This window comes from Thermobia domestica, chromosome 12 (assembly GCF_964235325.1).
Source record: "Thermobia domestica chromosome 12, izTheDome1.hap1.1, whole genome shotgun sequence".
In the NCBI taxonomy this organism is placed as follows: domain Eukaryota; kingdom Metazoa; phylum Arthropoda; class Insecta; order Zygentoma; family Lepismatidae; genus Thermobia; species Thermobia domestica.
This window is the reverse complement of record NC_137465.1, coordinates 28,376,672-28,399,028: the sequence shown is the minus strand read 5'-3', so window position 1 is coordinate 28,399,028 and position 22,357 is coordinate 28,376,672. Positions and strand designations below refer to the sequence as shown.

Below are 22,357 nucleotides of genomic sequence, written 5' to 3'. Positions count from 1 at the left end.
TAGTGTGTTCACCTCTGGTTCGATCCCAGCTTGCGTCAAGTGGGCTTTGTGGTGCGAGAAGCACCGTGTGCGCGAGTTTTCTCGCGGTTCTTCCGTTTCCTCTCACTTTATTCATTCCACCATTTCATTCATTTAGCATCATCATCATTATTTCCTTTAGCCTACCCTGTATAATCGTGCGACGTAAAACTCAAGGATTTAATTTCATTCCTATAATAGTGACATTTCCCGTTATATATTGAGAAAGTATAGGACTCGCTTAGATTGGAGACGTGAAATTCTTAATGTAAACTCTTAAATAAAAATAATGGATTTAGTATTTCCGAATAGTCCATTTCTAAGGTGAGAAAAAGGAAACATTTTTATAATTGTGACATTTAACGATAGGAGGTTTTGACGAAATCCCCAATACGTGTAGCACACCAAAAGGAGGCAACGCAGCAAACGGAAGCAGAAACAGGTGGGCTGATTATTTTGTAAGCGACATAGGTAGAGGAGTTCCATGGCAAGATAACTTTGTTTAAGTTGTTCTTTATGTAAGAAAATATTCAGTTGTTATCTCTAGAAAAGCAACGACGTGCACAATATTATCAATTGCACGAGAAACAAAAATATTTCTGTTACATCTCCAGCATGCTTTTTTTATTTTTTAACCTCATAAGTACCCTGATGTTCAACAATTTTCGTGTTAACTCTATCTTTTTTTTTTAATTTAGTACATTAACAAATAAAGACAATTGTCAGCCGAAAAACGATGTTTTTTCTTTCTTTTCTGTTCTATTATGTTGTTGGTTGTTTTGGACTTCAGCGACCCTTTTGAGCACAGAAGCTACTATATAATACGTGACCTCGACCCAAGAGCGCACATGTTGTGGTTTTCAAGGGGGGGGGGGGGCAAATATAAGAGACTTTTCAAATATAGTTTCATTTTTTGCTGCAACTAATGTAAAAATTCTATTGGGTTTTCGATATTCCCAAGTACAATTTCCTCTTACGGGGGGCGAACGCCCCACCTTGCCCCCCTTGATAGGCACCCTTGTCTCGACCTAAAGTATAATGCAACGTACGTTATAAACAGTCGGTTCATTCCGGAGTGAGTGACAAGAAATCTCATCAAAGAAACTGCATTAACAATAAAGGCTTTTTCTCCAAGCGTATTTGTTGTCTATTGTTACCACAAAAAAGTATTCACAGCCTCTCTGCTGGAAAGGGACGCTAAACGAAAATCAAATGTAAACACTACATGAATATTAGATTTTTACATTGAAAAGTAATAATAATACATACCAATGCTGTTTTTTTCTTCTGTTTTTTCATTAAATTTCTCACATAAAGTTTCACACCTTATTCCATGCATCCCGTTTTTTATTTCTATCTCTATACATTTCGCACTTTAAATTCCATATCTTGTGATATTTTTGTATTTCGTTAATGAATAGTTCTTCATTCAGTTCTTCGCTTTCCATTTCTGCGGGCGCGGGGAAGTCTGCACGTGTGGCTTGCCTCATTCCCAGCAATGGTTTTCCGACCCGCAACACCTGTGCGGACTCGCTGCGAGCCAGCAGTCCCCGCAACTCAATTTTTGCCCGCTGCGGGCCCGCAGCAGAGTCGTGCGGGAAAGTCTGCACGTGTGGCATGAATGATATGAACCAATGTATTTCCGGCTCGCGCGAGTCCGCAACAGAGTTTTCTGTTGCGGGCCCGCAACAGACTTTTCTGCACGTCTGAACCGAGCCTTATGGAGTGGCCGTTCCGGCGAGTACATCGTGTCTTGTGTGCTCTGTGAGGACGAGAGTTGAGTGGGCCTTTCTATACATATACAGTACACTTACACTCTTTTTTCCATTTACACGTTCATACATTCCCTTCTTTTTTCAACACTTTTTCCATTCATTTTACACTCCCACTTTTCTCTACCTTTTGCCCTGTCCATGTTGGCCTTCAGACCTCTTTAACTGTTCGAACTTCTCTCCCGATTTTGACCTTTACCCTATTGTGTCATACTTCTCTCCTGATTTTACTTTTTCCCGATTGTGACATTACTTTTTTATCACGTATTTTTTACTTTATCATACTTATTCCTTTGTACATGTCTTTTACCTTTGTACTCATCTTATTACTTTGTATCAGTTTTCCACTCATCAAATCATTACATTTTACACGTTTAATTACTTTTGTAAATTGCCGATAAGTCTTTTTCAAGACAGTGGCAACGTTCTTTTGCGCCACTTATGTGACGCTTCTACAAATAAACAATGGCCTTATGCAGAGTCGTTCTGCCGCGTGATTAGTGCCATACTAAAAAGTTCGACTAACGTATGTTTCCTACAGTAGTTAGCCCTTTAGTATGACGTTAATCACACGTCAAAACGACTCTGCATAAGGCCCTGAGTTTCCAGATTTATGTGAACAGGAGGTACCCTCAGGATGCGAGTGTATTTGTAGAGACGCGTTGCCCATTTTGAGCATGTTTTTCGTAAATGCATTTTTTTTTTCAGTTGCTGAACTCAACGACAATATATCGTTACTGTAGCTGCTTCCTGTACAGAATTTTCAAAGTTTATAATGCTATTGAGATCTACATCGTATAAGCAATATGGTGTCTCTATGCAAGGGCGCCCATCAGGGGGGTAAGGTGGGGCGCTCGCGTCCCCCCTAAGAGGAAATTGTAATTGGGAATATCGAAAACCCAATAGAATTTTTACATTAGTTACAGCAAAATTTGCAACTATATTTGAAACGTTGCTTATACTTGCTCCCCTTTGGAAACCACAACATGGGCGCCCTTGCCTCTATGCCTACAATTTCAGAAAAATAAGCAGGAACTCTATTCTCGTTCTCTTCAGCAGTATATCATATAACTCGTAATTTAAAACGAGCATTGGAGGGAATGCTTTTACATGGCATCCTGCCTTTAAGGGGAACGGACAGAATGGCAGGCGGACAAAATGGCAGGGGACATAATGGCAGGAAATAATGGCAGGAGGACAAAATGGCAGAGGACGAAATGGCAGGCGGACGAAATGGCAGGGGACAAAATGGTAGGCGGGCGAAATGGCAGAGGACGAAATGGCAGGAGGACAGAATGGCAGGAAGTTCATTTGAATTGTCGGGTTTTAAACTATTTTGTTTCTTGCTTGATAAATGAAGATTTCAACATAAATTTTCGATTTATTCATTATGCTCCAAAATTCGAACTGCTAATAATATTTCAATTCTAATTGACAGTCGTTTACAAACACCTTATTATTGCAAGTTTCTATTCACACCAGCAGTGTCTTAATGAAAGAAATTAGTTTTAGTCGTTTTCTTTATATATATGTATTGTTTAAGATCTTTTCGGGTATTACTAGAAGGAAGCAGCGTTTATCTTTATTTCCCACTGTGATATGTATATGCTCAAGTGAAGACAAAAGTTATTTGCAAAACATTTTAAGTAACAAGCCAAAAAAAAAAAAAAAAATGGCAAATACATAATCCTCCATATTAACTTGCGAATAAACTAACCTCGGTATTGTACAAAGGATCAGATACTTTCTGTGGCAAAGAAAACGAATTAAAATTGATCGATTCGACTCGTTCCGAAGTTTTTCACGAGAGGATATATAGGATGTGTACTCATTATTTTCTGGTGACTATCTCTAGTATTTTTAAGTCTATAAAATATGCATAGGGACAAATTCAAGGGAAGCTTGGGGCAAATATCATCGGAGTAAACAAATTGTAGAGTACTCACAAGAAACATAGAACTTTCGGTAGACATAGGGTCTCCCATTTTCAAAATATAGGATATTATTAATTGGGGGGCAGGAAAATTCGGTGTAGGAAAATTCGGTGTAAGAAAATTCGGTGTACGAAAATTCGGTGTACGGAAAACTCGGTGTGGGGAATGTTAGGTGTAAAGAAAGATTCGTTGTAGTAGGCCGTAGGATTTATTAAAACTCAACTTTGAGGATAAATGAGCGTATTAGTTTTAAGTTCAAACTGAAGTAGACCGTAGGATTTATTAAAAACTCAACTTTGAGGATAAATGAGCGTATTTGTTTGAAGTTCAAATTTTGTGTAGAAGTACTTTTACTGTCTACTATCATTTTTACTGTTTACTGTCTACTTTATATTGCTTTATATTGAATTGTGTTCCTGAAATTATTGGAATTCTAGATTTCGACGGATTTTAACATTTTATGGCCCTTACATGACGAGAAATTTGTTTTTCGAAGTCCGTTCGTGTGATTTAGCGAAGCGACCATCGCTACCAATCGACATTTAATTTAAAACTTAAGTTCTTATGCTGTTTTGGAGGATGCCTCCTAGAATTTTCTACTTCCAAAAAAAAATATAGGTTACTGGATGGGTAAAGTTGAAAATTGTAGATTTTTCAAAAATGTTCTAACGATTTTATGTCTATTTTATAAATAAATATTTAAATCTAAATTCTTCAAAAATGACATTGTTTGTTTATGTTACTCAATGGTGTAAAAATAAATGTCTCAACTAAAGTATCTACGGCTGATTGGAGAAGTCAATAAGGAGTCAATAGGGTTGCAGTACTTGTTTACCTTAACTTAAGGCAAACAAACTAAAGTGTCTTATTGGAGGAAAAGTCAACTATTTGTACAACTATTATCTGATAAAACCATCCTGCTTTATATTGCCCTTTCCACTAAGACTTTTTTGATCAATATATTTTTGCATCTTACATATGTATATACAGAGTGATTCTTTCAAAACTCACGGATTTCATTTGGCTCTAGAAATTCTAACTCAAATCCGATTTTCATGCGGTTTACTGCAAATCATCAAGGAAGGATGGAAGATTTATGGGATTATGTTTACTGGTTTAAATTCATCCGGGGTAATATAGAGCAGGCCGCAAGAAAAACAGCAAATATTCGCCATTGTACGTTACAGTTCGAATGAGATATTGGATATTTGAAGCGAAACTTAAGAATACAAATTAAGTGTTAGTGGTAACCCACATAAATCACATGTTGAATAGAAATTTCTTGGGTGACTTAGAGTCGGTAACTGACATCTTCCACAACATCCGCCAGCGAGGTCCGATCCTTACCTGTCTTCCTCAGAAGCGATCCTGTTTCCTGCAATTTATTCACTAACAACCATATTATGTTTCTGTCTGGGACAGAACGTGAGGCAAAGTGGTGCTTTTAGTTGTTCCTATAACTATTCTCTGAACTTATAGTTGTAATTGTTTTATTTCTGACAAAAAGTGTCAGATTCATGGTGTGATGTAAAGTAGTTCATAGTAATACCCCGCAAAAGACATGAAACAGATATTGGACTCAAGGCACAAAAAAAAAAAAAAAATGCTTTTCTTGAAATAGGTAATACATTTTATTCATTACATTTTATGGTTTTCGTTTTTACAATATGAAGTGTCGTAAATTATCGTAAGTGGTAATATTCAATATGTATTACACCGAAACTACCTTACACCTGAATTTCCCCACACCGAGTTTTCCGTATACCGCATTTCTGTACACCGAGTTTTCTTACACCGAATTTTCCTACACCGAATTTTCCTAGACCCGATTAATTGTATATATGTCATATGATTAATTGTATATATGTCATATGCAGTTTGATAAGGTAATATTATGAACACAAGAAAGAGCATTTATCAACGTTTAAAGATGCGCAAGTCATTACATAATTTACTTCATTAATAAATATGATTTAAGTGTCGTTATATCAATCTTTCGTGGACTCGTCGTAACCTGGAAGAATTCCGATAAATTCTATATGAAACTAAGACGGAAATCAGGACACATTTTGTACATAAATTTACAAAAAGAGACGAGACTTTTACAAACATTTACGACACGAGACGACAAAACCTGAATTCTCATCTCGTCTCGAGGGCAACGCTATGAGCAAGCAAATTAGAAATCAAATATGCACGATCATGGTTCCTTTAAGCTGCACTAAGCTGTAAATATACCCAATATCGCATTGGGGATGAAAGGGGAGCGGTTAAAGTGGAATGCCTGATAATTTAAGGTTCTTCATAACTCCAGTGAAATTCAGGAAAAAATCTCTGGATTACGAAAAAACAAAAACATACAAAATACATTTTCAGGGTAACTCTTACAGCCATTACGTCATTATAAGATTAATGCTACTTCTGAAACCGATTTGATTGAATATGTATTTGGATGATGAAACTACTTTCATAAGTTTTTCAAAGTATCAAGTTTGAGAAGAACGAAGTTTGTCTTCCACTGTTGTTATCTCGCTGCTCATAGATACCTGTGATGAAATAATTGGTCGAAAATCACTCGGCCGCTTCTTACATCAATTCCTGAAGAAAATTAGTTCCAATATTAGATACCTAAGTTCAGTATTAACAAAAAAAAAAAAAAAAAAAAAAGCCTCTTGCAACCATGCGTAGCACATTTTAATACTTACACTTGAAATAAAAATATGACTGGATAAAGACGATTGCCTTTGTCTTTGAATTTCATATGTGAATAACAATATAGGGCTTTTCAGATAGAGGAGGGGGAGGGGCAGGTTTTATTAAACAAGATCGTACATCTGATATGTTTTAACTATAGGCAACTTGTACTTGTAGGCTAAACTCAGTCATCTGAAGTCAAACGACAAATACCATTAAGATGTTCAGGAGAATAACGTATCAGCATTATTACATAGTACAGACACAAAGATACCACTAGGCTCCCAAGTTTCAAAATTATATTGTGTGTGAAAGCAGTTAGTAGATTTAATTCTTTGTCACATGGTAGCTAGACCCTGAGAGAAATTCAGAGGGAGTCCACGGGAAAATTCTTTCGTCATAAATAAAAGTTGTACTACTTAGAATTATTATAAAACCAAGATATCAATTGGAAGATGGTTAAAAAGAAATAAATTTAAGAAAAAAGTTAAGACATGGATAACGGGTCTAGGATGTTTCGGTGTAGGATGTTTCGGTGTAGGGCGTTTCGGTGTACGGATGTTTCGGTGTACGGACGTTACGGTGTTCGGGCGTTTCGGTGTAAGGACGCTTAGCTGTAAAGGACGTTTCGATGTATAGCCTAATATTTGATTGTATTAATCATATAGTTGTAATGAACAGTCATGAAGTGTCACAGTGTAGCAATACTAAGGCTACTCTGCAATAGTTTAAACTAATTAACGTTGTTATTGAGTCTCGTTGTTATTGAGACAGTATGATAATACAACACCAATCCATTCGTAACAATAATTTCGATTCAGAAGTATCCATAGGCGAATTTTATAGAATAATAATCAAATCTAATTCAAAGTCAAATTTACTGCAAAGTATTCAGCTTAATTTCTGAATAGAAATAAATATATTGCACAAAGTTCCTGAGATACAGTAATAATACATACAAACTGAATAATATCTCAAAGGAATTTTGTTGAAAAAATATACATAGAATCACTCAACTCAGAATCTAAAATTGCACGCAATTCCTCTTAAGAATTAAATTACATCAGATTTGTAATTTTCACAAACGTTGCTCAGTCTCTTCGTAACATCGGCTATTTTTCTTTGTTCTGACTTTATGTCCGCCAATTATTTGTTCCACTTGAACAGCACTAGCAAGGAGACTTACGGAAGTGTAATTTAATGATTTGAATGAAATTTGGATACTTGTAGAATATCAAAAAAAATAATCGACACGTATTTTTTTTTTATTTCGGTAGTGGTGCGGGTTTAAGGGTAGAAACCACTCTTTGAATGTTAGGGGTGGCCTCCAAGCATAAAAAGAAAATAATCATTAAATTATAAGATTAAATGATGCGGACAGCTTACTGCCAAGGGGGTTTTAGGACAGGTGATTCAGAATCTGACGTTAAAATTACAAAATTGAAATTGGTGGATCCAATATGATGACTACAATTACAAATAGTCTTCTGGTTTGAAATGCTCTGCAGTTAGCCAAGAACAATTATAATTGGCAGGGGCTACTGCGAGAAGGTGCAGACTGATTTGAAACCCCTTTCTGTACATATTTAACAGGACGCTTGATTAAAGTAAATCTATAGCCAAATTATTTAGAAGCCAGACCCAATGCATTTGTCGCGAATGTGAAGCAACACATGTTGGAAAAGAAAATATTTATAACTCTGAACAATACGGTTTAATTTGGAAATTCAGACGGGACTTACTCCAGTGTTTACAGGGACACAAACAGTAGAAAGTGTGGCACAGTCAGTAAATTCTATGTCTCGTAGCTACACTATACAGCCTTTAATTTCTGCAAATAGTGTTTTGTTATCACCGCTGTTAACTGTTTTGTAGGAAAACAATGGAATATTTGATCTTATAGTCCAAAACAGCCTCTTTAAATTTGAAAATATCCTTGTGAAAGCATCAAATTCGGAAAAATTAACAGCAAGTCTTGTGAGATCATGGTTTCAAGACATTTTTCTTCAAGCGTTTAATGAAAAGTCCATTTTGTTATTAGCTTCGTGGAGTGGTCACAATTCACCAACTTTGAACCTATTTTAAGAACAAAAGAGTAACTCATAATAGAAACCATTCCTGTAATAACAACTGGTAGGATTCAGCCTCTTGATGTGTTATTCTTTAGGCCGTGGAAAAACTTCTTGAGACATTTTCCTGACACTGTCCTTCTCTACAACTATAGCATGAATTTATATCTCCGTAATAATATAATTAAGATCCCATCACTGATTCATAATCAGTTTTTTTCTCCTAGATTTGCTAATCTTATTGGGTATGCATAATATAAAAGCGGTTATTTGGAAGAAAAACCACCTGTGTTTAAAAATTTCCTTTCAAAGATTGTGCAGCACTTTGCGATTCGTGCACAGTTATTGCCGTAATAAGGTGTGTGCGGTGTAAACAATGTTTATGCATCACACACTTTTTTACGGAATATCATTACCGTAAAACGTTTTCCCAATCAATTCATAATTATAACATTTGAGGATATATGAAGTTCTGACATAAGTGAGGCGAGGGAACTCACTATAAATAAGCACCTCGAATGGTGGGAGGTAGAGACTTACTTTAATCAAGAATCCCATTAAAATAAGTACAGAAAGGGCTTTCAAATCGGTCTGCAAACTTCTCCCTTCAAATTATAGCAGCCAGTGGCGTATTTAGGGGGGGCTTCCGGGCTTAAGCCACCCCGAAATCTTACTTACTATAGTAAAGTATATGAAATATCTTGCAGAATTTTCACATTTTCAGGCAAATCCCCCCCGAAAGTTAGCAAAGCCCCTCCCGAAACAAAATCGTAAATACACCACTGATAGCAGCATTTAATTTTTATTTTATTTATTAAATTATATTTTCTATTTCATGAATTTTTTTCTCCCTAACGAATAATTTTCATTTTGAAGAGTGGACGTTTCGGTGTAAACATTGGAACTTTTCTACCGAACCAGCCTCACACCTAAACGTCCTTACACCGAGACACCCGTACACCGAAACGCCCTACACCAAAACGTCCTACACCGAAACAGCCGTATCCCATGGATAACTGATATTTACCCTCTTTTACGATCTTGGTTCAATTTAGCTGTATTTATATGCTTTAAACATTTGAGGTAGAAATGAATAAATCGAGAACCGTTACCTACTAACAAACACAATAAGTAAAAGCTAAAAGTACGAGCCCTAGGAGTTATAATTTTTTTTGCCAAATTAACTTCCTGCCATTCTGTCCTTCTGCCATTTCGTCCGCTGCCATTTCGTCCTCCTGCCATTTTGTCCGCTGCCATTTCGTCCTCCTGCCATTTCGTCCGCTGCCATTTTGTCCTCCTGCCTTTATTTCCTGCCATTATGTCCCCTGCCATTTTGTCCTCCTGCCATTCTGTCCTAAATTCGCCTTTAAATGGCAGGCAGTCATGCTTTATTCCGTCTGCAATGATATCTGAACGAGTCAAATTGCTTTGTAAACAAAATTTTCTTCTTATCATCATTATCTTTGAAAATCGAGTTACCTGTATTTTTATTTTATTTTGTTTTATTTATTTTTTTTAAGTCGTACCAAGTGTGTGACAATTTACTGTGTACAAAGTCTAAAATTCTCGTTGCAGCAATGTCACTTGGTAATAAAGTTGTGTTGACAATTTCAAAATTATCTGATCATGTTAAACAAACAAAAAAAGGAGTGTATGTTACGTAATGGGTGAGATACGTATGAAATGAACTGTGACGATGTTTGACAAGTATCAACACCAGACTGAAGATAAACTAAGGCGTTTCCAGCGAACTATTACTATCTAAGTGGACAGAAAATAAGAAAATCGTGAAGTGTATTCACTTTTATATAATAACAAGAAATTATAGCCTCTTTTCCTGGCGTTGCTTTTATTATACTGCGCTATGGAATAGAGCGGGAACGTGATGGAATATTACACTAGGATACTCCAACTATGAGTCTTACACTTACAAAACTACCTTTGCTCACGGAACGTTGAGGGGAGGGTGCCAGTATTGCAACTGTGAAATATACTATTCTACTCTTTAAATGGAGTTTTAAAGTCCCATGATCTTGTTTGTTAAACGGAGACAATGGTAAATGAAATGGAATGATAATAATAATAATACGAAGGTCGTTCAATAAGTTCTTAGAAAATCCGAAAGATGGCACGCATAGTATCGAAAAAGATTTGGTGGCCCCGCGTGGCGTAGTCGCTAACACTCCCGGGTTCGATTCCCGGTGGGGACACTCGGTCGAAAAAGTTCAATAGCTTTTTCAGGCCAGCCATCTTTAGTGAGGTTTTTCCTAGGTTTCCCTCATTCACACCAGGCAAATGCCGGGATGGTACCTACCATAATGGTCCGAGGCCAGTTCCTTTCTTCGCCAATCCTTTCTTCCTTCCCTTTCATCGGATAGTGTGCTCACCAAGGGACGTCATCCCTCATAGCGATGACCTAAATAGCCTTAGATGCCGACAGACCAGGAGTCTAATTCCTAATCCTAATCGAAAAAGGTTTGATTTTAATAAGCATCATGACTCATTAGATTGTTGTTAAAGTTTCAGCCATTTTCGTTATGTGGTTTCGTTGTCATACTGGATTGAAGTAACACTTTTGTTTATTTAGAAAATGAAAAGAAATGACTTTCGTGCGGTTACTAAACACTTCTATTTAAAAGGTTTAACACCCAAAGAGATCAAAGCCGATTTGGATGAAGTTCATGTGTTTGCGACGGTTTATAATTGATTAAATGAGTTAGACGTGGCTGTACATCCACAAATGAAGAAGATCGTTCGAGACGTTCAGTGGAAGTGATTTCTTCCGAAATGATTGACAAAATCCACAATATGGTTTTGAGTAATCAACGAATCAAAGTGCACGAAGTAGTTGAACCCATAGGCATATCACAAGGTACAGTGTTTTTAATTTTGCACGAAAAATTGGGTGTGAAAACAATCTCGGCAAGATGGGTGCCGTATTGCTCTCAGTGGAGAATCAACGCAATTGTGTGATCGATTCGGAGGGTGGTTTGGCGCTTTTTCGTCGCAATCACGACAAATTTCTGCGTCGATACATAACAGTAAATGAGACATGGATACATTGCTACACTCCAGAAACAAAGAAACAGTCGAAACAGTGAGTTTTGAAAAGCGATACAGTTCCCAAGGAGGCGAAGACGATGAAATCGGCCACAGTTTTCTGGGATGCACGCGAAAATATCTATATCAGCGTTTCCCAACCTTTTTCAACTTGCGGCACACTGCGGGTGTAACTTGAATTCTCGCGGCACACTCATAGATAATATTTATTATTATTATTATTATTATTATTATTATTATTATTATTATTATTATTATTATTATTATTATTATTATTATTATTATTATTATTATTATTATTATTATTTGCAAATACAAAATACCATGGTATGTTTTTTTCTGTGATTACTGATCTCCTCCTCACAGAGATGAAAGCTCGATCACTGGTTTTCCCCTATACTAATTATTTGTGCTTATTTTTTATTCTAATTTTAAAATAGAAAACAATTGATGTGAAATATAGGATTCAGATTTTTAAAAATACGCTTTCTTTTTCGAAAACTGTATCCAACCTTTCACTAAGAACGAAGATCACTAAATAACGAACGAACAAATAAATGTCTTGTACTTTTAACTTTGCTGTTTTAACCAAAACCGGTGCATATTATTGCAATCACACAGCTTGCGATGCGTCGAAGTCAAAACACAACTGTTGAACAAAGTGTTGTTCTGTCATTCAAGTGCGAAAGAGTGTTCTACAAACGTTCACTTGACGCGTACCATACAAGTGCTTTCATTTTTCAGTGTTAGTATGACTCTCAATTGAAGCATAACATAGCAGCTAAACGTGGAAATGTGTACAAGCCGAAATACTGTCTGCTACACAGTAATAGATGTAGAATAATATATTACAATTACAGTAATTTTTCCATGGTAGAAATTCATAGTAATGTGAAATACAAAAATGTACCATTCTTTCCCTATGTCTTGCAATTTGGTTGCTATAGAATTAATAATTTTGTTTCGATTTCCTCGCGGCACACCAGCGATCCATTCGCGGCACACCAGTGTGCCGCGGCACACCGGTTGGGAAACGCTGATCTATATCGATTACTTGGGGAAAAAAGACAAACGATAAATGGAGAGTATTATGCGTCGTTATTGCATCGGTTGAGAGATGAAATTAAGAAAGAACGTCCTCTTTTGGTAAAGAAAAAAAATCTCTCCCATCAAGAAATCCACAGATGCACACCTGTGCAGTTTCTATGGCGAAAATTATGGAATTAAAATTCGAATTATTACAACATCCAGCGTATTCACCAGATTTCGCATCCAGTGACTTTTTTTTATTTCCAAACTTGAAAAAAATCGCTTGGCGGAAAACGATTCACGTCGAACGAGCGTGCCATCGCCCAAGCAGATGCCTAATTTGATGATCTTCCGAAATCCTACTTTCTGGACTGTTTAAAGAAGTTGGAGAAACGCTGGAAAAAATGTATCGAGCTGAAAGGAGATTATATTCAAAAATAAAAACCTACCTAAATGATTTGCTGTTTTATCCTTTTCTAAAAATAAATATTGAGCGACCATCGTACTAATAATAGTAGAATAAAAAAGTGGGAAGGCAGGCAAACCTACCAATACGGGATTGTCCACTACAAAATTGATATAGCACGATCCAGGGTTGAAGCAGGAATTTGCGATCACTAGGGCTGAAATTTTTGGTGTGTCATCAAATCATAGAAATTGCTGGTGGTGAGTAGGGGTTTCCTGCAAAAATATTTCTTAAGTTAGCTCATGACTTTTGAGGTTCCAAGTTCGAAATTTATGTCCCCCAAATTCCGCCAAAAAAAAAAACTCTACTCAATCAGATAATTCTAACTAAATAAGTACTAAATTTTAAGTTTTCATTCGTTATCCATGCATACTATACCTACAGGGTGGCCGTAAAGTCCCGTTACCCTTGAAAATAAGTAAAGTAACATTAACAAATAAATGCACGTAAATAACTACACAGAAGGAACTGATTGACATGAACAAATCTGAAATGTATCAATCTTATCTCAGCCAAATCTGTTAGAATGTGTTTGGTTTCAAGATGACACAAGAAAATACTTACAGCCAGTGATGCTTCCAGACAATGTAACTATAGCCCCGGTTAATGTTCTATAAATGAAACTCTGCAGTTGTTTACAACAACCTATGTGTTCGATTTTGCACAGTGTGGATGTTTCACATCAAAACTGAGTTGTACAACTTTCTGTGGATGTAATGATGATCATACTTATGTGAATAGCTTCACGAAAGTTTCGAATATTTGAGTGAATACCGATGAATCACATCGAAAATTTGTTAAAATGTACATTTGTTTTGAAAAAGTTAAAAAGTATTTGGTGCAGAGGCACTTGTGTTAAGCAGTCACAAAGTAACGTGCTTTCCCAATTAATACGAAGAAAAATAATTAAGAGAATATATTTACATTTATTCTCTTATACGAATGAGGAACGAATAAACAAAACATTAATTATTTCAATACGGATTTTACAATTCTGTTTATGAGAAATTTGGCAACATTATGTAAGTCACGGTGCTTGATGTTACTCTGTTTATGCGTTCTGGTTTGGTTCTTTCTAGGGATCACCTGCCCCACAGAGCACCCCTTTAAACACATGTCTTACGTACGATGTAATCACACGTATTTCGTGATTAAATAAAGAAGAATCGATTTCGCTCGACAGATGGGTCCGCGTGAGAAGAGGAAATACGGCAGAGTCAAGATCTGTGGCTGTGCTGATGCACTCAACCGGAGCGAAGTAGGATGAATTTGTTCACTTCTCACTCAGACACACAAAAGAATGACTCATATCAAAGACGAGATGAATTCACAGTGGGTTTTCGAATGTTTGTTTATGATGCTCATATTCAAATTATTATAAGGGGAAAGGAATAAGAGCACTTCTTAGTGTACTTTATAATTTCGGAACTTAATTAACACCTGATGTAGGGTAGAGTGGGGTTAACTGGGACGGCAGGTCAACTGGAACATTGCTTGCTGGCGACAACTGGTGTGAGAAACGAGAACTCAGAGTAGTACTGTGGATGCAGTGTCAGACAGTCGTTGTGTATAGCACGTGATTCATGGCATCACAAAATTACAAAGAAGAGGAAAGCATAAAGATCATTTTGACAGGTAAAAGTAAATTCTTTGTACTATAGTATAAATGCAAGTTCCCCCTTAGAACATTGATTTATTATTCAGACGAATATCAATTGTGAACATATGCTATTAGGACTCCAACACAGCAACCCGAATCCATGTGCTAGTTTAAGCGGTTTCGAGTGAAAAGGTGGAATATTAAAAATGGCCATGTGTGGTCAACTGGGACATTTCGCTTGGAGGCAACTGGGACACTGACCCAGTTGTCCCCACTGGATATATTTTTGTATGTAGTGCTTCTAATAGTGTAAATAATTTAATGTATTGGTTTCCCTCAGTGGCGCTGAATGTACTAATAGCTGCATTCTTTTCAATATGTTTCAGGTAGGCCGAAGTTGTTATTGGAAACCATGCCACGGAAACTACTGCAGAAGACCACGACATCTTACAGCGAAGAAGCTCTGAAAATAGCAGTAGAAGAAGTAAATTCTCGTCGGCTGAGTGTAAGAAAATCCAGTGAGAAATACTCTGTGCCAAAATCTGTGAGACATAGATACTGTGTTAAATTTAAGCAACTCGAGGATCCCGCATTGATGAGTTTCCGTCCCAATTGTGAACATTCTAGGGTTTTCTCTGCCGAAGAAGAACTCATGTTTTTTAAAAAAAGTACATCGAGACATCTGTTAAGATGCACTTTGGACTGACTACTACTCAAGCCAGACGCCTTGCATATGAATTTGCTGTAAAGCGTGGTAAAACGTTTTCTGCAAATTGACAAGAAACGAAACTGGCGGGAAAAGAGTGGTTGATAGGTTTCCTGGATTGATACAAAATCAGCGTACGTACTCCAGAGCAGAAATCATTAGCGCGTGCTACAAGTTTCACAAGAAAGAATGTGGAAGTCTTCTACTCCAATCTTGAGCGTGTGATGGTAAAATATAAGTTCGAAGCTAGCGATATTTACAATCTAGATGAAACAGGCGTTCATACAGTTCATAAGCCCCCTCCAGTTCTTGCACCAAGAGGAATGCGTGGTGTGGCTAGTGTGACATCTACAGAACGTGGCGAACTGGTTACAGTATGTGCAATTGTTTCTGCTACTGGAAACGCAGTACCACCATTTTTTTGTTTTCCCTAGTGTCCATTTCCGTGATCAAATGATAGAGCATGCGCCCCCAGGTTCGGCTGTAAATGCATCTCCATCAGGCTGGATGAATTCAACAATATTCCTCCAAGTTCTTCAACATTTCATGAAACATGTGCGTCCGAATCCTCTGCAACCTAAATTACTTATCATGGACAGTCATGAAAGTCACATTTATATAGAAGCTATAGGCTTTTGAACGACTAATGGCAGCATCGTGTTAACCTTCCCACCCCATTGCAGTGATTGAATGCAACCACTCAGCATTTCTGTATTTGGACCATTCAAAATCTATTATAATGAAGCGTGCAGAGAGTACACCGTGATCAATAATCCTGGAAAACCCATCAATATTTTCGATGTCGGCGAGCTAGTTAAAAAGGCATTCCAGAGAGCTTTTATTCCAGAAAATATCTGCAGTGGATTTGCAAAATCTGGAATTCATCGATTTTCAAGGTCCACATTTACAGATGCAGACCTTTTATCTGCAGCTGTAACAGATCGTGATGTTCCGGCCGTTGGCAAGAGTGAGGCTGGACCTTCTTCTTCAAGTCAGGATATGTAAACCAGCTTACAATCCATCAGGACATAGCTAGCGATGAAAACGTAGCTCTAATCTTGGATATCTCCACCTTGCCTTCTGGTTCCACTCATGCCGATGGTGAGCCCTCCAGTTGTAGTTTGCAAAATAGTCCTATACTTGACCCTATTCCTACCTGTAGCATTACTCCTGAACACATACTACCCTAACCAAAGGCAGTCCACAGGAAAAAAAAAAAAAAAAAAACAGAAACGGAAAAGGAAAAGGATGACATCTGTTCTCACGTATACACCAGTGAAGCAACAAAGGGAGGCAGAGGCCGCAGAAAGAATTAAAAAGAAAATGGAGTTGCAACGTAGAAAAGAAGCAGAACCTGTTCAGCAAAAAGGAAGAAGACAAATGACACGCAATTGATCGACAGCACATCTGAAGATGAGAGTGACGAGCAAACATCATCCAACACAGAGTTTTCATATGAAGAGGCAACTTTTAGTGATATTTCTGACATGTCTGACCTTCAACCTAGTTCGTATATTGTTGTGCGCGTTCACGGAACGAAGAAGGATACTGTGTGGCATTACGTGACAAAAATAACAGACACATTTCAGGAGGGGTACAATGTCAAGTTTTACAGACACAAACTAGGAACTTAGCGATTTTCAGAGACATTGGAGGAACCAGCATTTGTATCATTAGCAGATATCTTCGCACAACTTCCGCATCCATTGGCAAGCTCAGTAGGTCGCTTCTCCGAGTTTGTTACTTTCCAGTAGATTTGTCTGATATCTCCAGTTTGCAATAGAACAGGACTAAATTCTGCTTTGTAAACATAATGGCAGTTATTACTACTTAATACTTATTACTACTTACTACTACTTGGTTAGGTATTACTACTACTTACTACTTATTACTACTACTTACAACTTATTACTACTTACAATAAAAGTTACAAGCATTCTGAACCTTTTTTTAAAAATATTTTTGCCGATAGTCGTAAAGGTAATTTTTACAATCTTGATCACTAAGAATTGCTCTTAAAAATAGGTCGTAAATATGATATTTCTTGTTTCTACACTCATATACTTAAAACTGGTACTGGTATGCCGTGTAAGTAGCCTATGTAATTTAATGTCAATTACTTATTATTTAGATAAATATTAATTTGTCCCAGTTGACCTGCCAATGTGGACAAATGGGACAATCTGCACTGTCGAAGAAACTTATACATATCTTTAATAAAATATTTTTTATTGATCTCCAAACAATGTGGAATGTAGGCGAAGGATCACTCTTTAATATGTCGCCTTTGGTTTCTCAATTGAAGCAAAATTGTCAGTTGAAAGAAAATCGGAATGAAAAATTGTTCCAATTATCCCCTCTCTACCCTATGTCAAGTGGAATCATTTAGCAAGCATTTAGGGAACGAATGAATATTCTTAAGCTACATTTTAAATTGATGATGTTACTGTGAAAGCAAATGTGGAGAGCCACAGATAAATATGAAGTGTTACACTTGAATTTCAAATACATAATTATAAAATATTATAGGTAAAATTAGAAGAAAGTTTAAGATGGGCAGCACTCACAGGTCAACAAGATCATTGAATTCGGTTCTCAGTAGACTTGAATATTTTGAAGCTTTCTTGTTTGTATATGGTTTACAACCGTGTCTTCGGCATGGGATACCAGAGTTCGATTCTCAATAGGAACATGTGTGATTCAGAGTCTATGTTCAACAGTCAGTCTACGTCTTGGTGCTGAAAATGAATGGTCGACTGAATTATTTATTTACTTTAGAAATGATCGAAATTCAATGCATACTTGTTTAGATACATCATGAAAATATTATCGTGTCTTTATTTTAGAAGAAAATAAATAAATAAAAAAAAATACGATAAGCGAAGCTAGTAATTATTCACTGGTATTTAGTTTTTGTATTCGTTTCAAATTACATTCTTAACTATCTATGTTAATGGATATGTAACTGATTTTTTACGGGATCGATTGAGAGGGGGACACGTGGCTTAGTGGTAAAGCGCTCATCTCTGGTATGAGGTGTTTCTGCTTTGATCACCACCACGCGAGTTTGTATTGGACAATATAATATGTATGGGTTTTATCTGGGTTTTCTCGTTTCCTTACACATTCTCATTCCACCAATTATTTTACTATTCAATTTAATCAATTCATCCGTTTCCCTAAGCCTAAAGGGAAATTGCATAGAACCAGCAACGTACGTAGGGGTGCGTCCTCGAAATACCGAATTTTCTATAACCCTAAATTTAGTCTAATTTTAGGGGTGATTTTATAGATTTTAATACAATTTAACCTCATATCTCATATTGAATTTGAGCCCCCCAAAAGCTTTAGACCCCAAAACCGAAGAAAACATTTGATCGATCAAATTCAATGGAAGAAATAGATTGAGTAATGTTGGCAACGTTAATTATTTTTCACTTCTTGAGTGATTTAAATTCTTTGTGCTGAATAGTATATAATATCAGTTAAGCTAAATATAAGGTAATTCTGCTAGCCTATGGATATATGATTATACAATGGCAAATTTTTCTTGCAACACTTGTATCTGATATCAGAATTAAAAGAAAGACTTCAATGTAAAATATCACTAGAGATACCAAAACTAGGGAGTGATTTTGTGACATGGGAGTACGTTAGTGTAAAGTCAGTTGTACTGCCATAATCGATGTGACTTCCTTGTTGCGAAACTTTAGGGCCGCCACTGTTTTGGTATAAAATGTATATTTTAAACATGGTCAAAAAATACACAGATATGTAGCATAAAAGTTAATAATTGTGTAATGCTTGTATGTATTGCGCATGAAGCGTAAAGGCTCAAGGTTGTGTAATTATGTAAGCAACGTAAAGCTAGAAAGTTCGTGAAATTCGTTTGAGTCATATAACTGTAGGTTAAAATAAGAAAAATGTTTTAGCAGCCATATTGAATTCATGCAACTAGATAGTATGACAAATTTAATCTCGGTTCCAACCATCCTCACTGAACGATATCCCGGTATTCAGCTAAATGTCGGGTCGGGACAATATCTTTAGATATATGTCGGCTTTCAAAGTCTCTTTTCATTTTAAATGGTTTTCAAGTGCAAAGCTTAACAGCTGTATTTAAAATTTTGTTAGAAATAAAAATGAGTGCCCCGAGTGAGGATCGAACTCACGACCTTCAGATTATGAGACTGACGCGCTGCCTACTGCGCTACCGAGGCTTCTTAGGCAGAGCGCTGCTTACTATTATATTCTTCAGTGAGACCAGTTACTCGCTGATAGTATGATATAGAAGGTCTTTTTCTTTTTTTCATTTCCGTTCAAAGTGACGCATGACGTAAGATCTGTTAGAGACGATGTGTAGTTCCGTTATTCAGTGAATAAATTCCTCGTGCATGCTTATTGTTTCTTCTTTCTTTTGAGCTGATGAGAGATAATCTATGGATAAGAATGAATTACTACCCAGAATGTTCGTATGAATTTACTGTAGACCTATCGTATACTTCAGCAGTGGCGGCGTCAGGCAAATTGGGACCCGGGGCCAATGAAGTAGGTTGGGGCCCCTTTTCAAACAATCGTGAGTTATACACTTCTATTTTTGACATTCATTTACATAATCGTTCTTTCTGTTTGCTCCTCCCCCTTTCCCGTTGGTGTGTGTGTTTAGATCATTATAATCTGGGATATATTAAACGAATGCATAGCTGTCTATTTTTTAAAAACTTAGAACCGCCTTCAGGCTGGTATCTACAAATAAAGTCGACCACGATTGTCATTGCATATTTTTTTCTTTTTTTTATTCATTTTTAAACAAAGAACACGATAGAAAAAGGATTAGGGATACAAGTGTAACGGAAACTACAACCCACAACAGAAATAACAATCTTAAGGGGTCAGACTACTAAATATTTTTCAAAACCTAAAAATTTTTCTTTTGCCAGTTTTCCGTAAGTGAAAAAGTGATAATGAAATGTTACTTACCACAGTAATAGATAATGTTATTCTACACCCGAAAATACGTATCAGAAGAATTTTCAGTGTTGCCATCCATAGAAATTACAATGGGACCAGAATTTGAATTACCCAAAAATCTAGGTTATGGCAGCGACTAGAAAAATGAACTCAACGGCAATTGATGACTTATCATGCTGTCTGTGTTCCTTGTTAACTACTTTTTAAAAAAATATTTGTATTTATTTTGTAATAAAGAGTACAAAATAAATAATTTTTAATAAACAGTAGAATTAAAATACAAATATTATTTAAAAAGTAATTAACAAGGAACACACACAACATGATAAGTCGTCAATTACCGTTGAGCTCATCTTTCTAGTCACTGCCATAACCTAGATTTTTGGGTAATTCAAATTCTGGTCACACTGTAATTTCTATGCATGGCAACACTGAAAATTCTTCCGATTTTCGGGTGTAGATTAACATTAATTACTGTGGTAAGTTATATTTCATTATCACTTTTCACTTACGAAAAACTGGCAAAAATTTTTAGCTTTTGAAAAATATTTAGTAGTCTGCCCCCTTAAGAACAAACAAAACGTAACAACCAAGAATCGAGAATTTATCCTACACCTATACTATTGTAGTATCAACGCGTACTGTAATTAGATGGAATAGTGGAAGTAATGCTCCTGATAATACAGTTAGAGACAAATTTACGTACAAAACGTAACAATGAACTGATATTGCAAAAATTGCAAATAATAATATAACCGATGCGATTTTTAAATGTAAGCTCTATGATTTCTAGAATATTTTTGTTCGGTTCTCGCCTTCGGTGTTTCTCCTGCGCAATTTCTCATATGGTTAAGTTTATTCATAGTTTCTGACCTGTCTGAATTTACGTTAGATGGATTTTATTTGATTACATTTTTCTTCCTAAAATTAGCCCTATTCACTTTAACCTTTGGTTTCTCTCCAATGATAATGTACGATCTATTTAGTCCCACTGCTTTTACCGAAATATCAATGAATAGTTAAGCACTAGAATATTTCTCTCCTGCTTGTCTTTTTTACTATTGTTTCCAGATTTCACACTTGTTTTATGATTATATTATTTTGTATTTACTAATTCAGTTATGTTTATATTCCGTCACTTATGACTAGTTCCATTATCATTTACTAACATACTTAGTATTAGAATATATTATAACAAAAAATCCTGAATATATTGAAGAATTGGGGATATTATAGATTAAATATGTGAGCACAGAATTCTACTACGGGTTATACCATCCTACCTATCATTACCACCTATCACCAGTCAATTAACAAATCTTGACAGGTTTTTACTCTAGTCTTTTGGTACTTTTGGGGGCACAATGGCTGAGTTGTAGAGCATTCATCTTCGATGCTTGGGGTCCCTGGTTCATTCCCAGCTCGCGCCGTGTGCTTTATGGTGGACAAACACCATGCTCGTGGGTTTTCTAGGGGTTCTCCCGTTTCCTCCCGCTTTCTTCATTCCACCTTTTCATTAATTTCTTATCATTACCGTCCCCTTTAGCCTAACCGGCATAACCGTGGGACGTAAAACAAATATTTCATTTTCTTTTGGTACTTTTGTATTTTTATTGCCTTTACTTGAAACATGAAACTACTTTCAACAGTGGTTCCACTACCATATTAATCTGTGTTCCACCAACATTCAGAATGATACCTTCCTTGCTTTGGTAGCAGCGAAAGTCTCAACTATATTATCAGAATCCAGTGGATGCTATTTCATTTTATATAGAAAGAATTGCCAGATTCGTGAATCTTTGGAACTCATTGTGGAACTCAAGAATGATTTTATCAATTTCATTTTGATGAAAAACCGTTCACATGATGCAACAGATACGGGCAGTGTTATCAAAATCTGAAGAGCGGTTGCCAAACTTAAGAAATTTCAAGCCCCATTGAAGATACATATTTCAGGATACCTTGTGGTGAAAAGTCAAGTTGTTCTTTAGCTTTCTGAGCATACCTTAGTGAACGGATCAAATCCTTACAGTCCTGA

General features: G+C 36.4%; 1 protein-coding gene and 1 non-coding gene across 2 annotated transcripts in view; both read right to left on the bottom strand.

The window, feature by feature from the left end:
• Positions 1–16,978: 16,978 nt before the first annotated feature.
• Positions 16,979–22,357, bottom strand: part of LOC145665908 (uncharacterized) — a 41,181-nt gene continuing 35,802 nt past the window's right edge. Inside the window, exon 3 of the mRNA XM_081733014.1 lies at positions 16,979–17,148. Within this exon, the coding sequence (XP_081589140.1) occupies positions 16,979–17,148 (170 nt within the window). The remainder of the gene's footprint in view (positions 17,149–22,357) is intronic.
• Positions 19,496–19,568, bottom strand: TRNAM-CAU (transfer RNA methionine (anticodon CAU)). The gene has a single exon. It is a non-coding gene; the product is annotated as a tRNA-Met (tRNA).